Here is a 19,157-nt window from a genome sequence, read left to right as displayed (position 1 = left end):
CTGAAGATTTACTCACCCTCAGGCCATCCAAGATGTAGATGAGTTTGTTTCTTCATCAGATTTGGAGAAATGTAGCATTCCATCACTTGCTCACCAGTGGATCCTCTGCAAGTGAATGGGTGCCGTCAGAATGAGGGTCCAAACACTGATAAAAACATCACAATAATCCACAAGTAATCCACTCCAGTCCATCAATTAATGTCTTTTGAAATGAAAAGCTGCCTGTTTGTAAGAAGTAAATACATCACTAAAGACATTTGTATTTAAACTGTCACTTCTGGCCAAAATATGAGTCTATTATCATAATAATCATAATAACACTTAAAAAGTCCATTTTGTGTTGTCTCTCACATAAAAATGTACCCACATAGTTTTTTAGAGCTGTTTTGGCTTGTAAACTATGCTTGATTTGTGCATATTTCTCTCCTGATTCAGACAAGATGACTTCCTCACTGAAAAAAAAAAAAAGAAAGAAACGGTATAAAGCTAAAAAATTATTGCTTATTTTGTCACTTTGTAGTCTGAAATGAGAGGATTGTGAGCGGGGATGTGTTTTTAGACTACACTTGCACAAGTTTGACTGTCAGCAGACCAAAAAGCATTATCAACAGATGGCTATAATTTAGAAATATGCAAATATCGTCTTAAACAAATCAGCCTAACTGATACATTGCTGTATCACACTGAAAACGCAAAGCATGAGGTTATGCCTGCCTGCTTCAAAAAACAAAAACAACAACAAAAACTGAAAAATAATGTCAAAGCATTGAAACTCGAAGCTTATGGTAAATGGTTTTGGCTGTTTAGCGCGGGTGGTTTTAACTATAGCCTGGGCTGAACAGCAGTGCATCTCTTGCGAGGACAGACTTCTCCTGAGAAACTTATCATTACAGAAGATGTCCCAGCCACTGAGTCTAAAGTAAAGCTGTAACTACCAGGCTTTCCAGGAAAAATGTGGGATTGACATGATACTAACTCACTCATAAAGCACCTCCCCGACACATCTGCACACACACACTGTTTATACAACTGTGTGATATGAGCTCCTAATATGGTGAAAAGAAAGTGTAAGGTTGCTTCTCTTGCACTGGAAGAAAGAGAGACATAACAATAAACATTACATCAAGGTTACAGATAAGACTGACTGCTATTACTATACCGAGACCTCATGAGCTACTGAATTTCTTCCTCTGTTTGGACTGAATCAGTCAGCATGGAATATATTTCAGAAAGTCTCTGGGCCAGTGTGTTATTTTGGTTATTATTGAAATATTATTATAGTTTTTATTAAAAATGTATTTTAATATTTATATTAAATACATATTTAAGTTTAAAATTTTCTAAAGTCCACTACTTTAATTTTTATACACACTACAGTTGTTTATACTGTTTATATACACACAAGTTTGGGAACAATAAAGATTTTTTTTATGTTTTTGAATGAAGAAGCGACATTAATAATAGTAAGAAATGTTTCTTGAGAGTCAAATCAGCATATTAGAATGATTTCTGAAGGATCACTGAAGACTGGAGTAATGATGCTGAAAATTCAGCTTTGATCACAGCAATAAATTGCATTTTAAAATATATTACAATATAAAACAGTTATTTTAAATTATAATAATATTTCACAGTATTACTGTTTTTACTGATGCCGTTTAGGTGAGCATAAGAGACTTCTTTCAAAAACATAAAACAGTCTTAATTATTCAAAAACTTTTACCAGTAGTGTAGTTTTTGTTCTTTTTATTTCAGTTTTAGTTTTAGTTAATTTAGTGCATCAAGCTAAACTAAATGAAAATGAGAAATTGTGCCTTGGCAGCAAGTTTAGGAATTTTCTTTATTTTATTTTATTTCAGTATTTTAGTTATCATTTATTTTATTTTAACTTTTTTGCGTTTTAGTTTAGTTTTAGTTAACTATAATTCTTTCATGTTTTTTGTGTGTGTGTGTGTGTGTGTGTGTGTGTGTGTGTGTGTGTTTCAGTTTAGATCAGTACTATCCATTGTGTGTGCTATTTCATTTTAGCCACTGTTTAGCCACCTGGAGCACTTTCATTTTCTTCAGTATTTAGCAAGAGAATATTGAGGTAAATTTATGCAATATTTTGCTGTCAACAAAGTCACACATGGATTCATTTTGCCATAATGAGCGTTGCCTTAGAAACAAGTCATTTCTGAGTCTGAGGACACCTCAGAGTTGAATCTCCATGTTGTCGTCTCATATTTACAGTACAGTACAGTACAGTACAAAGATGCAATATGAAAACTGGAGAAGTCCTAGCGATTTCCCTTACAGCCATTCAGATTTGACATCTGTTTAATTGGACAGGAAGCAAACAGTCTCTGTTTTCATTGGAACAGCAGTTGGGAGGGTGGCTCTACTGCTGATGAACTCTGGCTGAGTACAGGAACATCACTGCCGTGAAGTGACGACCTCACACCAGTTTGATAATGATTCTAGCCAAGGCTTAGTAAACATGCATGTCATAGATTTTGGAATGATTACAAATGTGTGAATATCACAAAAAACAGCTCCAGGGTCGTATTTCAACCCAAAACCAGAAGAAATTATATTATGCATGGGACAAGATCAAGCCGATTTTAAGACATTATTTTTAATAACACATAATAACTTATATGTGACCCTTTACCACAAAACCAGTCATAAGGGTCAATTTTCTGAAATTGAAAAGCTGAAAAGTTGAATAAATAAGCTCTCCATTGATGTATGGTTTGTTAGGATAGGACAATATTTGGCCGAGATACAACTATTGCTGAACCCCAAGAGTGTATGATGGTAAAACATGCTGCTGCAAGACAAAAGGGAACCTGTATTAGGTCTAGACAGGTGGTGCTGGGGAGGAGGAGGGACTAGAAAATAAAGGCAAGCATAGATAGAAAGAAGCGATTCATTGGCTGCAGAACCAGAGACAAGACAGCCAGTCAGCGGCATGGAAGACTTTCATGACTGAACTTATTTATCATTATTAATAACAATGTAGTATTTACTTGGTATTCATAAATAACAAAGTATTTACACAAAAATGTGCAGTCACATTAGCAAAATTTTATTGAAAAAAAAAGGGGTATATTCTTGTCAATAGAGTGGTGATGTATGAAGAAGTCACTTTCAAACCAAGCAGTTTTCTGGTGGTCAATACAGCAAATTTGCATGACAGTTTGAAATCAGTGCAAAATTTGCGTGGGAATGTTTTGCCCTCATGTAAAATTCCTATTGCATATATTCCTATTGAAATTACTGGATTTTTTTGTGAAAATTCACTAGACCACAGTAAATGTGAACCTTAAATTATGTTGTTTAATAATTTAAGATGATTGAAATAAAATCATACATCATAAAATCATTGTATTACATGTATTTTCACTGTAATACAGTAATTAAAATCCTATAAGAATCACTATTGAGAATAGTGGGAATAGCCAAAAGGAGAAAGTGATGCAGAAGCGTGAGAAATGATGCAGGAAGTCAGCGGTGGGTGTGAGGCCTGTATGAGCTCATCCAGACGCAGCACAAGATGCACTCTTGACCTCTAACTGAGCTTTGGAAAAAGAAAAAAGGGGAAAGTCTGCTTTTAAATGAGTCATGGTTAACACCCATCACAGCTTACAGGCAGTGAGACGCATGGAATAAAGTGACTGGCACCTCTCTGTGATGGAAAAAAGGCTCTACTTACTGAAAAAATAACACTGAAATATTAAATAACTGATAAATCTGCTAGATAATAATTTGGGTCAAATCGAACTTTTCACACTATACTGAACAAACTCTTGTTTTAGTTATTTGCACATGGAAGTCCTCCGTTAGCAGTTATTAAAGAATACATATAGCTAGTGAAAGGGCCTTGTGTGTACAATCACAACCTTGTGTGCTCACACAATTATAGCTCATAGAAATGCTCCATTCGTAGTTGTGGATGCTGATGTTACTGTAGGACTGATTTCCTAAATTGGCATAATAAAAGTCATCGTGACGCTTTCGTGTGAGCTGTGTCTGTTCTGTCAGAGCTTTGGACATGAGTCACGAATCTCATACCAAAATAAATACATCCAGAAAAATCCAACGTGATGTTTTATAGGAAAACACAGTTGGTCAATATATTTTAAGCATGAAATAAATGCGCAAAAAATCGCGCGAATATGAACGTGGTTTTGCGCAGCTCGTCAGTGAACAACGGCTCTGTGTAGTTAATGCTGCTCAATGTGAAAGCCCGCAGGTGATGGAGATTTACCGCTGATTACAGAACCGGCTTTCTGACAAGATGCGCATTAAATATCGCATGCGATTTATCGTGCAGCCCTAGTTAAAACTGTAAAACCGAAAACGTTGCTACCGTGTTTTTTACGGTAAAATTCCGGCAACCACAGCTGCCGTTTTTTTTACCGTAAATTTTACGGATTTTTTTTTACAGTGAATGTTTTCTCAGTGGTTTGTGGTTTCAGACACATTGTAAATCGGAGAAATGACAAACAACAAGTGCTACTCTACACTGCCCAAAAAACTCGCTTTAAATATAAAAAATATAAAATATAAAATATAAAAACGTTTTAAATATAAAAAACATACTTACAGTCCGTGAGTCAGAACAGCCGGCATTGTAGTCTACTCTCCCAGGATCAGGAAACAGTCCTCCATAAAATGTGCTGCACACATCTGAATATTTGGGTTGAAGTGTTCTGGAACAGTGTTGTAAATACAACTTAACCACTGATTTCTAGTCGTGTCCATTTTTGGAAGACCAAACAAAGTAGTTTCGCTTTCACAACGAAACAGCTTCACACACGGCGGCCTAGAGTGAGCAGAGGCGGCGGTATTGAGAACGGCGCGGCCGGCGGATTCGACGAAGGAGGCTTGCGGCAACCACATGTGACGACGCCGGGCTGGACTCCGCTTCGTCCACGGTGAAAGCCGATCCAGCGATCCACAGTGATCCACTGGTTGATTTCCTCAGCAACAAGCACGGATCAGCTCCAGGCATGACGAAGCGGATATCGTCCTCTTTTAAAAGACCAAACAAAGTAGTTTCGCTTTCACAACGAAACACACAGCGCCTTCACAACATGGCGGCGGCAACAACAATACTACAGCGAGAATAAAAGTTACGCCTTCTTTCTTTGCGTGAACATTTGGGCGGCGTTATGCAAATCTTCCCACATAGTGACGTAGATATGTGGGGGGGTGTTAGAACGAGCCGTTTTAGGTAGGCGTGGTTGACTCTTAACTTTTATAAAGAATATCTCTTTGGATTTGAGACTTTAGTCTTTGCAACTTTACAGATCTTCTTTATGCACCAAGAGCTTGTAACACTCCAAAGAGAAAGGAACAATTTAAATCGCATCATATGACCCCTTTAAGTTTGTTCTCCAAACTTATATTAAAAATGAAAATCATTATATTTTGTAATACCTTTTTAACAAGTGAGCACAATAAAAGAGTTAACTTTGCAATTAATGTAAATTTTAACCTAAATTTTAATAATGCAAGGGTTTTTTTAATGTGAGGTTGGGGCAAATTATTTATGTTTGTTGTCATTTTATTAATTACAGTTGATTAATTGCTGTAATTTACTGTAATTACGTAATCAGTTTCTTTAAACTACAATGGGATTAAAAACAACTTTTTTTGTTTTTCTCTCTCTCTCTCTCTCTTTTAACTTTTTAAATGTGTATTAAAGCTATTAAGTCGCCTTAAATTATGTCTTATAAAACATCTATTATGGCTTATGTCTTTGTTTCTCTAATATATAATATTTCTTTCAAAGTTATATCAAAGTTCAACATATGTTATAAATCTTTTCGGTTACACTCTATTTGAAGGTGTCCTTGTTACAGTGTAATTATACATTTAATTTCTGTGTAATATTAATTTATTACATGTACTTACTACATGGTTAGTAACAAGGACACCTTAAAATGAAGTGTTACCAATCTTTTTTTTCCTGCCCAATAATGATGTAAAATCTTCAATAAAAGACTTGAATGTGCCTAAACAGAAAGTACATTTCAAAAATCAGCTGCAAACCCCACAAAATATTCACTAGAATAAAAAGTATTCGAGCTAACCCGGTCTTCCTATATAAAGTATAAAATGTTATGTATGAGTATTGATAATGATAAATAAATGCTTGAACAATATATACGCTTGTCTAAGACATTAGTTAGTCTTGCCCTCGCTGATCTTGAAACATGCTATGGCATGCTTCCACCACTAGAGGGCCTTGAAGACTTGGGTCTTTGTAGTTTATCTTTGTAGTTTAGTAAGAAAACAAGTTGCATTTTGATGGTGGGGGTGATTGCACTCTTGAGCGAGACTCATGGTTAGACGCCTCCAGTTAATTGTTCTCCACTGATCACTAATTAGGCTTGCACCAATACAGTATAAATACATTCTACTGCAGGCAACCCCTCATTACCAAGCTATGATTAAAACACACAATTGTACTTGTTGCCCACGGATGTTAAAGAAATAGTTCACCCACGGTGAAAATACTGTCATTATGTACTTAACCTTGTGAGATATAAGTGTGCTTAACTGTATTGTGAACTTGTAGTGAGCATCACATCTTAAAAGTATATTTAAAAAACGTACTTGCAGATAATATAATATTAATAAAATAAAAGGCCACTTGAGAGCATTTAAATATATTGTTTCTTAACACGCTTTTAAAAACTGCACTTTTTAAAGTTTAAAGTACATATATAATCATAGGTTTAATACTTGTTTGTCAAAGAAGTGCACTTAAGTGCAAATATCACATTTGAAGTTAATATATTTCAAATGTACTAAGTTGCAACTTCATCATTACCAATGTATAATTACAAATATATTTTAATACGTGAAAAGTTTTAATAGAAGTGGGCCAATAAAAGCACTCTAAAGTTCATCGAATTGCATTTAATATGAATTTAAACTATAATACATTTTCATTTAATTGCAATTAAAATGCAGTTAATTCTATTCTTTTAAAAAGTTTAATAAGTACTCTTTTTAAAACTATCCTTAAAAGGGATCATGTTGTTTCAACCCCTCTCCTTTTTTTTCATGAAACAGAAAAAGAGATGTTTTACAGAATGTCTAAGCTGCTCTTTTCCATAAAACATACTCATACGGTTCAATATTGAATGGGCTACTTTTGTCATCTTTTTTTCTCTCTCTTTTGGTGTTTTACAGTCTTTGGGAGCTGGGACCTTCTGCCTAACATCTCTTATCAAGTTTCACAAAAACCAAGTGGGGTCCCTTTCATTGAATTTGATCTTGAAAATCAAGCAAGAAGTTCAGACAGTGCCACATGTTGATGCATTCGTGGCCATCCATTATGTTTGTATACACAGATAGCACATGTCCTTTTGTAGAAGGACTTTTCATCAGGAATCGTGGGAAGACTCCACGTAACCTCAGAGGTCCTAACAATAGCAGGAAATTCTCATGGGCGGAGGCAGCAAGGTTCCTCCGCCGGCAGCTTCCTCATTGGCTGCCAGCATTCAGAATGAGTGAGAATGGAGTCCGCTGGGAAAAGAGGAATATGCATGGCTTAATTGACACTGAAGGGATGTGTCTCATTCATTTCCACAATGTGTGCACATGACTGCATTCCATGCAGTGATTTCACTCAATGGGCAGCACATCTGTACGCCTGGAAAAAAAAAAAAAAAAGTTCAAAGCTGTGATACAGTAAACAGGAGATTTGGTTTTATGGTTCTCATTTTTCATTAGGGAATAAAGAGCACTGATTTTGTTTCCTCCATGGAAGGCAAAATTATATATTTTTTTAGCAGAATGTCTATGCTGCTTTTTTTGCATTGAACAAAATTGGTTCCAAAAAGCATAAAGGTATCCTAAAAGTAGTCTTGCACTATATTGGAAGTATTCTGAAGCCATATAATAGCTTTGTGCTTGGGACAGAACACAACTTTTCTTATGTGTACTTGTAAATGCATTACTGTTCAAATGTTTGGGGTCTGTAAGATTTAAATTCTATATTTTTTTTCAGCGTGAAAGCATTAAATTGTACAGTAAATACATTTACAATGCTACAAAAAAAATGGTATTTCAAACAAATGCTGATCTTTTGAACTTTCTCTTAATTAAAGAGTCCAAAAAAAACCCGGTTTCCACAAAAATATTAAGCAGCATAACTGTTTTCAGCTTTGATAATAATGATATTCTGTTTAATGAATATCATTATTCGTGAAGATGATTTGCTGTTTAATGTTTATTAAACAGCAAATCAGCATATTAGAATGAGTTCTGAATAATCATGTGACATTTAAAAGATTTTAATATAAAACCCATTATTTTGAATTGTAATAATATTTCAGAATATTATTATTTCTTTTATATTACATTATAAAAAAATCGCTTTAAAAATCATTACAAATCTTACCAATCCCAGAATTTTGAATGGTAGTGTACTTTCAAAGGTCTTCAAATCTCTAGTTCTTTTTCTTTTCTTTTTTTGGTGCACTTCTCCACTGAAACGGTCTCTGCATTTCTAAATAATTTAATTCATTTCATTCATGTATGTACTGCATGCAAAAATAATAATAATTACATTTATTGTTGTGTGTGTGTGTGTGTGTGTGTGTGTGTGTGTGTGTGTGTAGACTGGAATCAGAAATCTGTCTTTTGGAGAATGAAGAATCACAGATCTCAGCTAAAGAACAAGTTCTCCGAGAGCGACTGCGGGAAACAGAGAGATCTATTGAAGATCTACAGAAGGTTTGTGATCCTCATAACAGAAGAACATACTGTACATCAGAGTGGCCTCAAAAAGTGAATGGACACTTTACAATTAAAATATCTGAATATCATCGCATTAGACAAAATATCAAAGCAAGTGGCATTTACTGTAGTAGAAGATGAGTAAATGTTTCAACTGATGAAACACATGTTGCTCTGCTGAGTGAACTTGAGGGTTACTAATAGTGCGTTCAAGTCTACTTTTCAGTTGGAAAGTCATAATTATGACGCCAATTGTGTTCAAATCAGTTCGGTTGCATAAGCTGGTGGTGTACCTTCTATATAAAACTATAAGACTCTACTTCTACAAAATGACAAAGAATGTGCATCAAGTGTTTTTTTATATTTAAATCAATTTATGAAGTCACTGTAAAATGAATTATATATTTTATTATAATTTTACAAAATTTGCTTGCTGTAACTAGTTTTGTTGTAAATGAAAAAAATGTACATTTCAACAAATTTACCATCAACTACAGACACTTCATCCTTTGCATCTGTCATTGCATTGCATTCTTACTGACTCAAGGCTCAAAGAAAATACAATCTTTCTGACATCCACTAAAAATCACCTTGACACCAGTTTATTACCAACATGGCTCAGAAAAGTTCTAATTATTTCTTATTTGTTCACAGTAGCCACTTCTAGAGTTTGATATTGTTTTGTCTAACATTATGACATGCAGACATTTTTAATTGTGACTTAAATGTAAAGTTTGTATTTATTTATATCCAATAGCACTTTGGGAACCATTCTGGAAACCTGTTGGTCAACAGTAATTATTTTTGCAATGCTGTTTGGTAAAAAACAGTCACGCAGAAATGACACGCTTCAGCTTTAAATGTCTTCATAATGTAACAGTGATGCAGCCATTTAAGAAACATTGAGGATGAAAATGTAAGAAAGCAAAAGCATGTTACAGTAGTACAACGTCATCTTTTCTAATCACACTGCTTCTTTTTTTCTATCTACAGAGTCTTCAGAATCAAGATGGAGGTATGGAAGTCATATGCACCGGTATTAACATTTTTGTCCTGTAGTAACAAAATCAGTCTGAATACACATAAACATTCAGACCAAGTTCATGGTCATTTCTGTAATCCATCAGCTGTTGCTTCCAAGGTAGCAGCGCAATGGTAGACAGTCACTCAAACATACATGCCGTCTCCCTACATCTTTTGTCGGACGGAGGGGTCCAACTTTAGCCTCTTGGACCATTTCCCTCTTGCCTCAGCTAGACTATTGAACTCCACTTGTTTACCCTGATCCACCTATTCACAGGGAATCCCTGTAACCCAGAGCCGACCATTGTTTAGCTCTAATTCACTCGCATTGCTTTTGCTGTCTAAGCAATGAGCTGCTTCATGGAAAAAAGGGTGCGAGAGAGAGAGAGAGAGGGAAACTCAGTTTAGTACGGGGGGATTGGCAGGGGAGCGAGCAAATTCGGTGGGCTTTTGAACGCAGGAATCTAGTTTTAGTTTCTCTTCTGCTCTCCGCCGGACAGATGCGGTGAATTACAACTGCTCGCAGATCCCGGACCTCCCAGAACTGAACTCCCAAACTCCCGTCTCAGCTTCAGGGGATCAGCAACCGCCAAGAAAATCTGGTAGGTGCTTGTTGATCATGTGGGAGGGGCTGGGCTGGTCACGGGTTTGGGCCGAGGCCAAAAGAGGGTACGGTAATGTAGATTACAGATGGCGCAGTTACTGTAGCGCATTTGTGTGAACCAACGGACAACATGGTGTAATGCGCAATCTATGCACAGTAGGGTAACTGGTCACCAACATCTCAAAGGCTTAAACTGAATAAACACTGAGGCATTTGGCCAGCTGTGACACCAGGTGCTAATGACCATTTCAGGGAGAAAGCTGGGCTTACAACAGACCTGTGATGTGATGGAGATGAGTGATGAACTCCACTGCCGTAAACGTTTATTGCATGTCTAGTTCATGTCTCACTGTAGAAATGGTATGGAAGTGAATAGAAAAATGTTGCAGATCTATACAAACAGCTGTTAAAAATCAAGGCATCAGCAGAAATCTTTGAGATCGATTTCTTTATTTCGTATATATAAATGGTTTAGATCAGTGGCTCTCAAATGGTTTAATCTCACAAATTAGATTTTAAATTGGAAATCGAGTTGTGAAAATACAATTAATAGTTACCATACAAAAATATTCATATGAGCTGCACTGGCCTATCAATAGGCAAATGTTATTAGCATGGCATAATAGGAAAATTTACAATGTTGTAAATGCATAAACAGCAGCACAAGTGTGATTTACTAACAATCACTGGGCCAAATTATTACTTGCAATGCGAAATAAACAAGCGAAAGACGAATTCGCGTCATAATGCCATAAAGTTTTATTGGACACACAGCTTTTGATGTCAAAGACAGAGGATTTAGTATTTTCTACTCCTTTATAAAAGTTGCAATGCCTATACCCAAAACATGCTTTTAAAAAGAGTATTTGTTATGAAAATAATATACTTAAGTGCAAACTGAATGTAATGTTTTCAGACACTTAACTGCATGTTAATTGCAATTAAATGAAAATGTATTACAGTTTAAATTCAAAATAAATGCAAGTAGCTTAATGTTAGTGTGCTGTTTTTGACCCACTTACTAGGATTAAGTAAATATTTAATCAAAATATGTAATTTCATAATTCTATTGTCTTTTAAAGTTTGTTAAGGTGCACTGATAAACATTTAGGATAAACTAAAATGTACTTCAATATAATTTCTATTGAAACTTGTATGTCATTTATTGAAATATATTAGTAATACACATTTGTAAAGATGAACTAGCAATTTAGTAAATTCAAAATACTGTATATTATCTTATATTTGAACGCCCTTTCATTAATATTATATTATCTGCAAGTACAATTTTTAAAAAAATCTATTTTTTAGGTTTGAAGATTTGATACTACAATGCAAAACAATTAAATGCAGCTATTTTTCAAAAGGGTATTTTTTTACCTGTCTAACTGCACAATGTTATAGTTAGTTGCATTTTCATTATTTGCATTAGTCTTGGGTTTTTTTTCTCCCCTTCAACCTATTTTTAGGTTGCAAGCCTCCACTTTAGAATCACTGGTTTAGATGAATCCAATTAGCTGCCTCAGAAATAGCACTGGGTGCTTTTGTATTTTACCAAGCAGTTTTATTTTTCAATGGAAGCTGTTATTAATAACTCCAAAATTGCAATTTGTCAAATATAAGAGTAATGGTGCGTTTCCATAAAATCAAGAAAAATGTGTGTCGAGTGTGTCGTCAACTAAGCTTACATCAGCATACAGCGGTTACTGGCAACAGCGTAATAACAGTGCAAAGGGTAGGTTGAATTTGTTTTTTGCCTCTGATTTTAATGCCAATTTATGAGACTGTACAAATATTGCATGCACGTAGTGACATCACTGAAAAACCCATTAATAACAAGCATGTCACATTTCAGTAATGCATGATAGGCCACCCTGAGTAGACATTAACCCACAATCATCTGCACTCTTCCCCAAGCATTATACGCCATGGAGATCAGTGTCGAGAAGGACCGGAAAACGGGCACCACCAAGATCCTCTCGGCCTCGGCGGTCAGCCCGCGGGACGCTCACCAGAGGGGCGTCAAAGTCTACGACGACGGCCGCAAAGTGATCTACGAGGTGCGTTCTGGGGGATCTACTACACTGGAGAACGGCACGCACCCCTGGAGTCCCGGCGAGGTGGACGAGCTCATGCAGCAAGTCGGCCAGTCCCAAGCACGAAGCGATGGAGCCCGGGTCACTGTCACACCGGCTGAGCCCCAGCCAACGGGAGGACAGCTGAGCACCAAGCAAGACAAAAAACAATCCCCTGGGAAAGGCTACGAAGGCGAGGTCACGCAGACTCCACAAGCCTCCGCCGACAAACCGGTGACCATGATCTTCATGGGCTACCACAGCGTCGAGGACGAGGAGGAATCCAAGAAGCTGCTTGGCTTTGATGGCACCATCAAGGCCGAGATCGTCCTCATCGACGAGGACGATGAGAAATCTCTCCGGGAGAAGACCGTCACTGATATCTCCACCATCGACGGCAACGCCGCAGACCTCGTGTCAGGCCGGCCTCTGTCCGACACCACCGAACTCTCTTCAGAAGGCAAGGATGAAAGCTCGACCAAGGAGCTGCCACCCACAGGTACTGAAAAGAAAAAACGCTGCCAGTGCTGTGCTGTCATGTGACCTTTCTCCCGCAACTTCTCTTTCCTGGAGCACATTCACCAAGGCTCTGCCTTCCTTAAAAACCAATCTCACCCTGTTACTAACAGCACCTCCACCTCTGTGACTTGAGAGAAGTCCGCTTCTCGCTCTTTCTGACCTGTTTTCCGCAGATCGTCTGGTTCTCTTGATGTAAGGTTGTACGATTCAGAGGGAACATCTTTAGGAGAAGATCTGCTGGCCGATAGCAAAACATACACTCTTAAAAATGAAAGTTCTTTGTTGGAACCTTAGACCTTTAACATCCATGGAAACTTTCCATTGTACAAAAGGTTCTTAGAAATCTTAAAATGTTCTTCACAAAAAGAAAAATAACTAAAGAGGAGGAACCCAAAACGGTTCTTCTATGGCATCACTGCGAAAACGCCCTTTTGGAACCATTATTTTTAAGAGTGTCTGTGAAAAGTTTGTACCTTTTATTATTATCCTTTATTTAATTATCCTACGAGATGGAATATAGATTAAAAAGCCCAAAAAATTATATGTAAATGTACAACAAAATCAATAGAAGACTTCATCCTAGTTGTCCAATATAAGGTTAGATAATTTCATAGAACTTCTTACAATGGTGTAGCATAGATTACAAAGATATGGTCCATAAATGTCTATCCCATTTGATATTTCATACAATATGGAAACAAAAAGTAGATCCATGCAACATAAGGATGTTTGACCATGTTGTGCAGTAGCCTTACGAAGCCTTCAAATTACCATAAATGTTGGTTGTCCAAGATATTTTTGTTTACAGATCCAGATTTATTTTTCCCAACAAAAATGGAGACAATGTACATATGCTCACTTCATTACACGAACTGATTTACTGAAAGACATTTGCCCTTCTGTGCCTCTGTATCCTGATATATAACAGGATTTTTACCATTTTTCATGTTTTAAGCTGCAAAAAGACAGTGATTATTAAATAGAAAAAAAATCAGATCAGCTGGATCTTTCAAAGTGCTGCTCAGAATGGGCTCAGCACTGCCATATGTGTGAATGCACATCTTAGAGAATGAAAAGCACTGGTGTGACTCTAGATTACATGCGCTATGGAGGTAAATAAGGTGCTAAATATATTTGGATCTATTTGATATTTAGCTGAAAATGCAATGCACAATTTGTGCAAATATTGTACCAGCAAACCAATCTTTATTTAAAACTATTGACTGACACTCAAATTCAAACCATGCATCATCTTAGGCATTACTTCACTTTGATGTTAAATAACAAATATTTTGTGAGAGAAAAATATTAAGAATGATATTAAGAATCTGTGTTCAAAGAAACGTTACTATTGTACATGAATAGCCCACTAGTGCTTAATTACTTCACTTTGATGTTAAATAACAAATATTTTGTGAGAGAAAGATATTAAGAATGATATTAAGAATCTGTGTTCAAAGAAACGTTACTATTGTACATGAATAGCCCACTAGTGCTTATTTTTCATAATCAAATATGAAGTCACAGAGATTACGGCTGCATATGTATAATATGCCTGTAGATAAAAGAATGTACATATATTACACTCAAAATGAGTGTTTAATCCACATTTATTTCTATAGTGGTTGAAATCTGCAAGTGTTTTTAATAAATGCACATTGTTTCACACTTCAATACCATACCGATAAATCCCAAGACTTCTCAGCGTGGTCATAAAGGACATATTTCTGAGTAAATTCTTCTCCTTTCACTAATACCAGCTGCCTTGCTGTTTCTGTATTCATACATCTTGCCGCATTACAGAAGAACTTGTTTTAGTGCCATACATTTTTGTAGAAATTATGCTCAGATGGGGAAATTAAAAGCCAGCTTACCTTATATTTACAATGAACAAAGATATTAAAAAGGAAATGAAAAGTCATCTTCCCTTTCAGGCATAACTTAAAACATGAATTACATTTCACCCAAACTTAATTGAAGATAAACCTAGAAAAAATCATTCATTAGTGTAAGTATAATTATGCTTATGTCATGTTATGTACAAAACATTTCATTTAAAAAAAATGTAGGCTTTTTTTGTCACATTTTGGGATTTTTTACAAGACCTTACCTTTTTTGACAATTGTTTTAACAATAAAAAAATGTAGTTAAAACAGTAATAGCCAAAATAATAAAGTTAGATATGCAGACCTAGTTCATGTATAATGGCCAATGACATTCATTATGCTTTGACATGCTACAGAGAACTTATTGGAACTTTTTTTGTTTTTGTCTTTGTCAGAAGAGTGTGCTCTTGTAGCTACAAATCAACTACAGGCAATGTCATGTGTGAAGGTCGCACCTGAAGTGATTCTGTAATCGGTGCCAAAACAAACTCAAAGTTCACCTATTCAGGCTTAAAGACCCCATTAAAATTGTTTGAGGAGTACAGTTTCCTTTCATGAGTTGACATATTTCCTACTGAAACAGGAAGTTGGGCAGGAAGTTAGCTGATGTCACAGCCCACCAATCCCAAAGAGTTGGGTCTTTGCTGGTTAGTTTTGGCTCTTAGCCCCTACTGATGCTGTAACTGCACCATCAACTCAATCTCATAAGGAAACTATTTTACAAGTTGGTGATTTTGCATAACTTTATACATTCTGATTCATATGAAAATTAATTAGGGAAATTTATTTATTAGGGGGGGGGGACAGATATGAAAACATACAAATAAGACACGAGTACAACCTTACATGTACTTATTTCTGTCAAACTGCCCAAATATAAAATAGAATTGAATTCTCATGAGACTCTATTGAATTTTCCATGCAGATGTCAATTAATTAGTAATTTCGCTCAAAAAAAATAAAATGTCATAACTGAATTCCCATGAGCGAAGATGGCAGGTTGCATGCTTCATAACATGCGTCAGCCGAGTAACTACCATTGATGTGAATGATAACAGATAGCTCAAGTATGCTTGAGCCAGAACCTTGATGTGCTACATGCTATTGCAGGTGGGGTAACACTTTATTTCGATAGTCCACTTTAGACATTCTATTAACAGTAAGTAACTTTGCAACTACATGTCAACTAGCAGTTAGTAGAGTATTAGTAGACTGTCTGCTTAATATCTTCTAACACTTTCTCTGTCAACTTATTCTACTAACCCTAAACCTACTCTGAGAGTTAGTAGACATGTAGTTGCAAATTAATGAGAATTAGTTGACATGTAGTTGACATGTAGTTACAAAGTTACTTATAGTTAATAGAATGTCTAAAGTGGACTATCGAAATAAAGTGTAACCGCAGGTGGTATTCCGGCAGAGGTATATTCTCATAAATGAGGATTTTACTGGGCAGAAACAAGTCATCAATATTTTTACACAGCAAATTTGAATGCATTTATCTGGTAAATGTTTGTTTTTTAACCTTTAGGAGTACACTAGCATAGATTGCCATGACGCTAACAAACATTGATTTAAATTTTTTTATTCATGGGGTCTTTAAGGTTGAGCATTTCATGTTTGAATCTGTTTACACAATGTAGGAATACCAGCTCCATAAAACATTAATGCTCCCAGAGTATCCTAGTGTCAGTGTTGTCTATCAGGATCTTTCAGCCTCAAACTGCCAAACATCTCTAATTCAGTTTTGGACTTTAATGTGGTGGTGTGGCTCCCATATGAGCTCTGATCTGCCATGAAATTACTGCTGTGCTTCTTCATTGAGATTCTGCTGTATTTTCCTGAAGTGTAATTTTTAATTGTTCCACTTTGCTTATACCTTTTTTAATGATGATAACATTCTCTGTCTGTATCATATCATTCTTTTTTCTCTCTCACACACTCTCTCCTGTACGGACTGCCAGCAGCACTGCTGTAACATTGGCTTTAAGTTATTTATTTTTCCTTTGTATGGTATACTTAGTCCAATAAACAGCATTTTTTTCCCAACGTGCCTACCCTCCTGTGTCTGTGCTATGGTTCTTTCTCTAACTAATGTCTCATCATCGGGACACTACTAGCACTTTCCCTATCTGTAATCTCATCCCTCACCCGTTTCTGGGCAGCACTAACTCCAGTAGGGTCTGTGTCTTTAGCTCGTCTCTCCAGACGTGAATGAGATGTGCTGATGTGTCTGCCCCGCTTCACAGATTGCATGAACAGCAAGTTTAACCCTCACCAAATCTGTTCCCTCGCTCACAATTAAAGGCTGACACCCACTGAGGAGATCTGAGTTTGCTACAGGTTTGTGAGAGTCGTCATATCGGTAGGTTTAGAAGCCACTGCATTTGAAAGTTTGTGGTTTTCTCTCTCTCTCTCTCTCTCTCTCTTTCTCACCAGGGCACAGTATTACAAAAATAAAAACAGTAATATTGTTTCATTATTAAAAGGCAAAAGTCTTTATTGTCACTTTTGATCAGTTTAACAAATCATTGCTGAATAAACATATTAATAAAACAAAATTATAATAAAAACTCACCCCAAACTTTTGCATGACAGTGTATATAAATAAATAAATACAGATATTAATTTAGCTTATATTCTCTAAAACAAGCAGTAATGTCTCGCTAAACAAGAACATTTTTCGTTTCAAGCATGTTTACATGTTTTTACTGGAAACCTGAGTTGATTCTGACGTACTCTAATAAGTACCAAAATTCATAAAACACACCAATATTGGTTGAAATTACAGGTTTTAATTATATGTGCATAATATATACTAATCCAAACATATTTATAATCATCATTTAATCCCCATCTTCAGCGAAATCATCCACTGAGCATATTGCATTGTATCTAAATAGCAGGGTGGTCAATGTCTCGACAGTATAGAAGTCTATTTAATGACTGCAAATGAAAATAGATTGTGTAGAGCTGACACAAATGGAGCAAAACCTTTTACAACAAAACTGTATGGTTACTCTTGATAATCTCAAAAATTGCAGGCAATCTACCTGGTCAACCTGAATCAGATCATAATCACTGCTCAAAAAGTGATAGTTCACCCAAAAAGAAACATTCACCCTCCACTTGTTCCAAAACCTTGTTGAACACAAAACTGAAGAATGTTAGTAATCAAGCAGTTGCCGGCAGCCATTGACTTCCATAGTATGGAGGGCGGAAAAATGCTATGGGAGTCAATGGCTACCAGCTATTTTCTGGTTACCAACATTGACAGAATGCTTTTTTGTTGGGTGAACTGTCCCGTTAAGGACAGTACTGACAGTCATTCCTCATAACCCCTAAACACCAGCATTTAGAAAGACGTTATACTTACTTCTCAACACTGTCTAGAATACATAAAATGCATAACACTTACTAATGTGTCTTAATATCCTCCTATGTTTCCTATAACATACTGAACACTATATAGGGGTGTTGTAACTGAGGTGTTAAAGATTTAAGCTGGTGACTGAAAGGTTTAAATTTCAAGAGTCATGATCACCATTGTGCCTTTAAACAAGATTTAATATCACTGAATCAACCTAAATACAAAACGTTCTGAGTTGGGGAAAAGTCAAATAAATAGTCAATTGCAATTGTGAATGCTGACGGTGCAGTTTAGTTTGTGAATATTTTTTTTTTTTGTGCTGTGGCAGGGTTGTGCGACCAAACTACACTTCCATCATTCTCTTTAGCACCATGAAAATGACAAAAAAACACAGATAAAGCATCAGCTACACGCTTAAAGTGAATCTCTATGTGCTCTTTATTATGTTGCATTAGTGCAAAGCTTCCTAGGTAATAAAAATGAGATCAGTATAAATATATATAAAATATTAAATTGTCAGACACATCATTTTTCATTCAGAACAAAATCACTTGAAGCACAACCTGTCGTAATTGCATTTTCTGAACTCATAAGTACAACCCTCCCAGAAGGATCTGAGAGCATCATTAAAGACGCTCAAAATAATGACTTAATGTGTTATTAGTCAGAGAGCCTTCCAAGAATAAAAACAGCACAGCTGCATTGAGCTCTTATCAACCTCTGCTCATTTACATAAACCATTCCAGTGACAAATGCCTTATTTACAAGATTCTTCTTCTTTAAAAAAAGAGAACAAAATGGAAGCAGTTGTCTCGAAGCAGACTAACACTATATGAAACACAGAGCTATAAACACGTGAAATATGCACTCTAAAAAATGCTGGGTTAAATACAACCCAGTGCTGGGTAAAATAGGGACAAACCCAGCAATTGGGTTGT

At 36.0% G+C, this 19,157-nt stretch overlaps 1 protein-coding gene across 3 annotated transcripts in view; it reads left to right on the top strand.

Annotated features, from left to right (window-relative positions):
* Positions 1 to 19,157, top strand: part of LOC107702598 (paralemmin-2-like) — a 100,445-nt gene that overhangs the window by 34,457 nt on the left and 46,831 nt on the right. The window contains exons 4-7 of one of the 3 annotated variants that reach the window (XM_016504968.1): positions 8,625 to 8,739; positions 9,736 to 9,757; positions 10,266 to 10,367; positions 12,287 to 12,943. In XM_016504968.1, coding sequence (XP_016360454.1) covers positions 8,625 to 8,739; positions 9,736 to 9,757; positions 10,266 to 10,367; positions 12,287 to 12,943 — 896 coding nt within the window. Of the gene's footprint in view, positions 1 to 8,624; positions 8,740 to 9,735; positions 9,779 to 10,265; positions 10,368 to 12,286; positions 13,266 to 19,157 lie in introns of those variants that run through there. The other 2 variants (XM_016504967.1, XM_016504971.1) reach the window with 2 other exon arrangements.

Source organism: Sinocyclocheilus anshuiensis, unplaced genomic scaffold (genome assembly GCF_001515605.1).
Source record: "Sinocyclocheilus anshuiensis isolate Anshui unplaced genomic scaffold, SAMN03320099.WGS_v1.1 scaffold210, whole genome shotgun sequence".
Classification (NCBI taxonomy): Eukaryota; Metazoa; Chordata; class Actinopteri; order Cypriniformes; family Cyprinidae; genus Sinocyclocheilus; species Sinocyclocheilus anshuiensis.
Note: the sequence above shows the minus strand (reverse complement) of the source record. Positions and strands in the feature narration are given on the sequence as shown.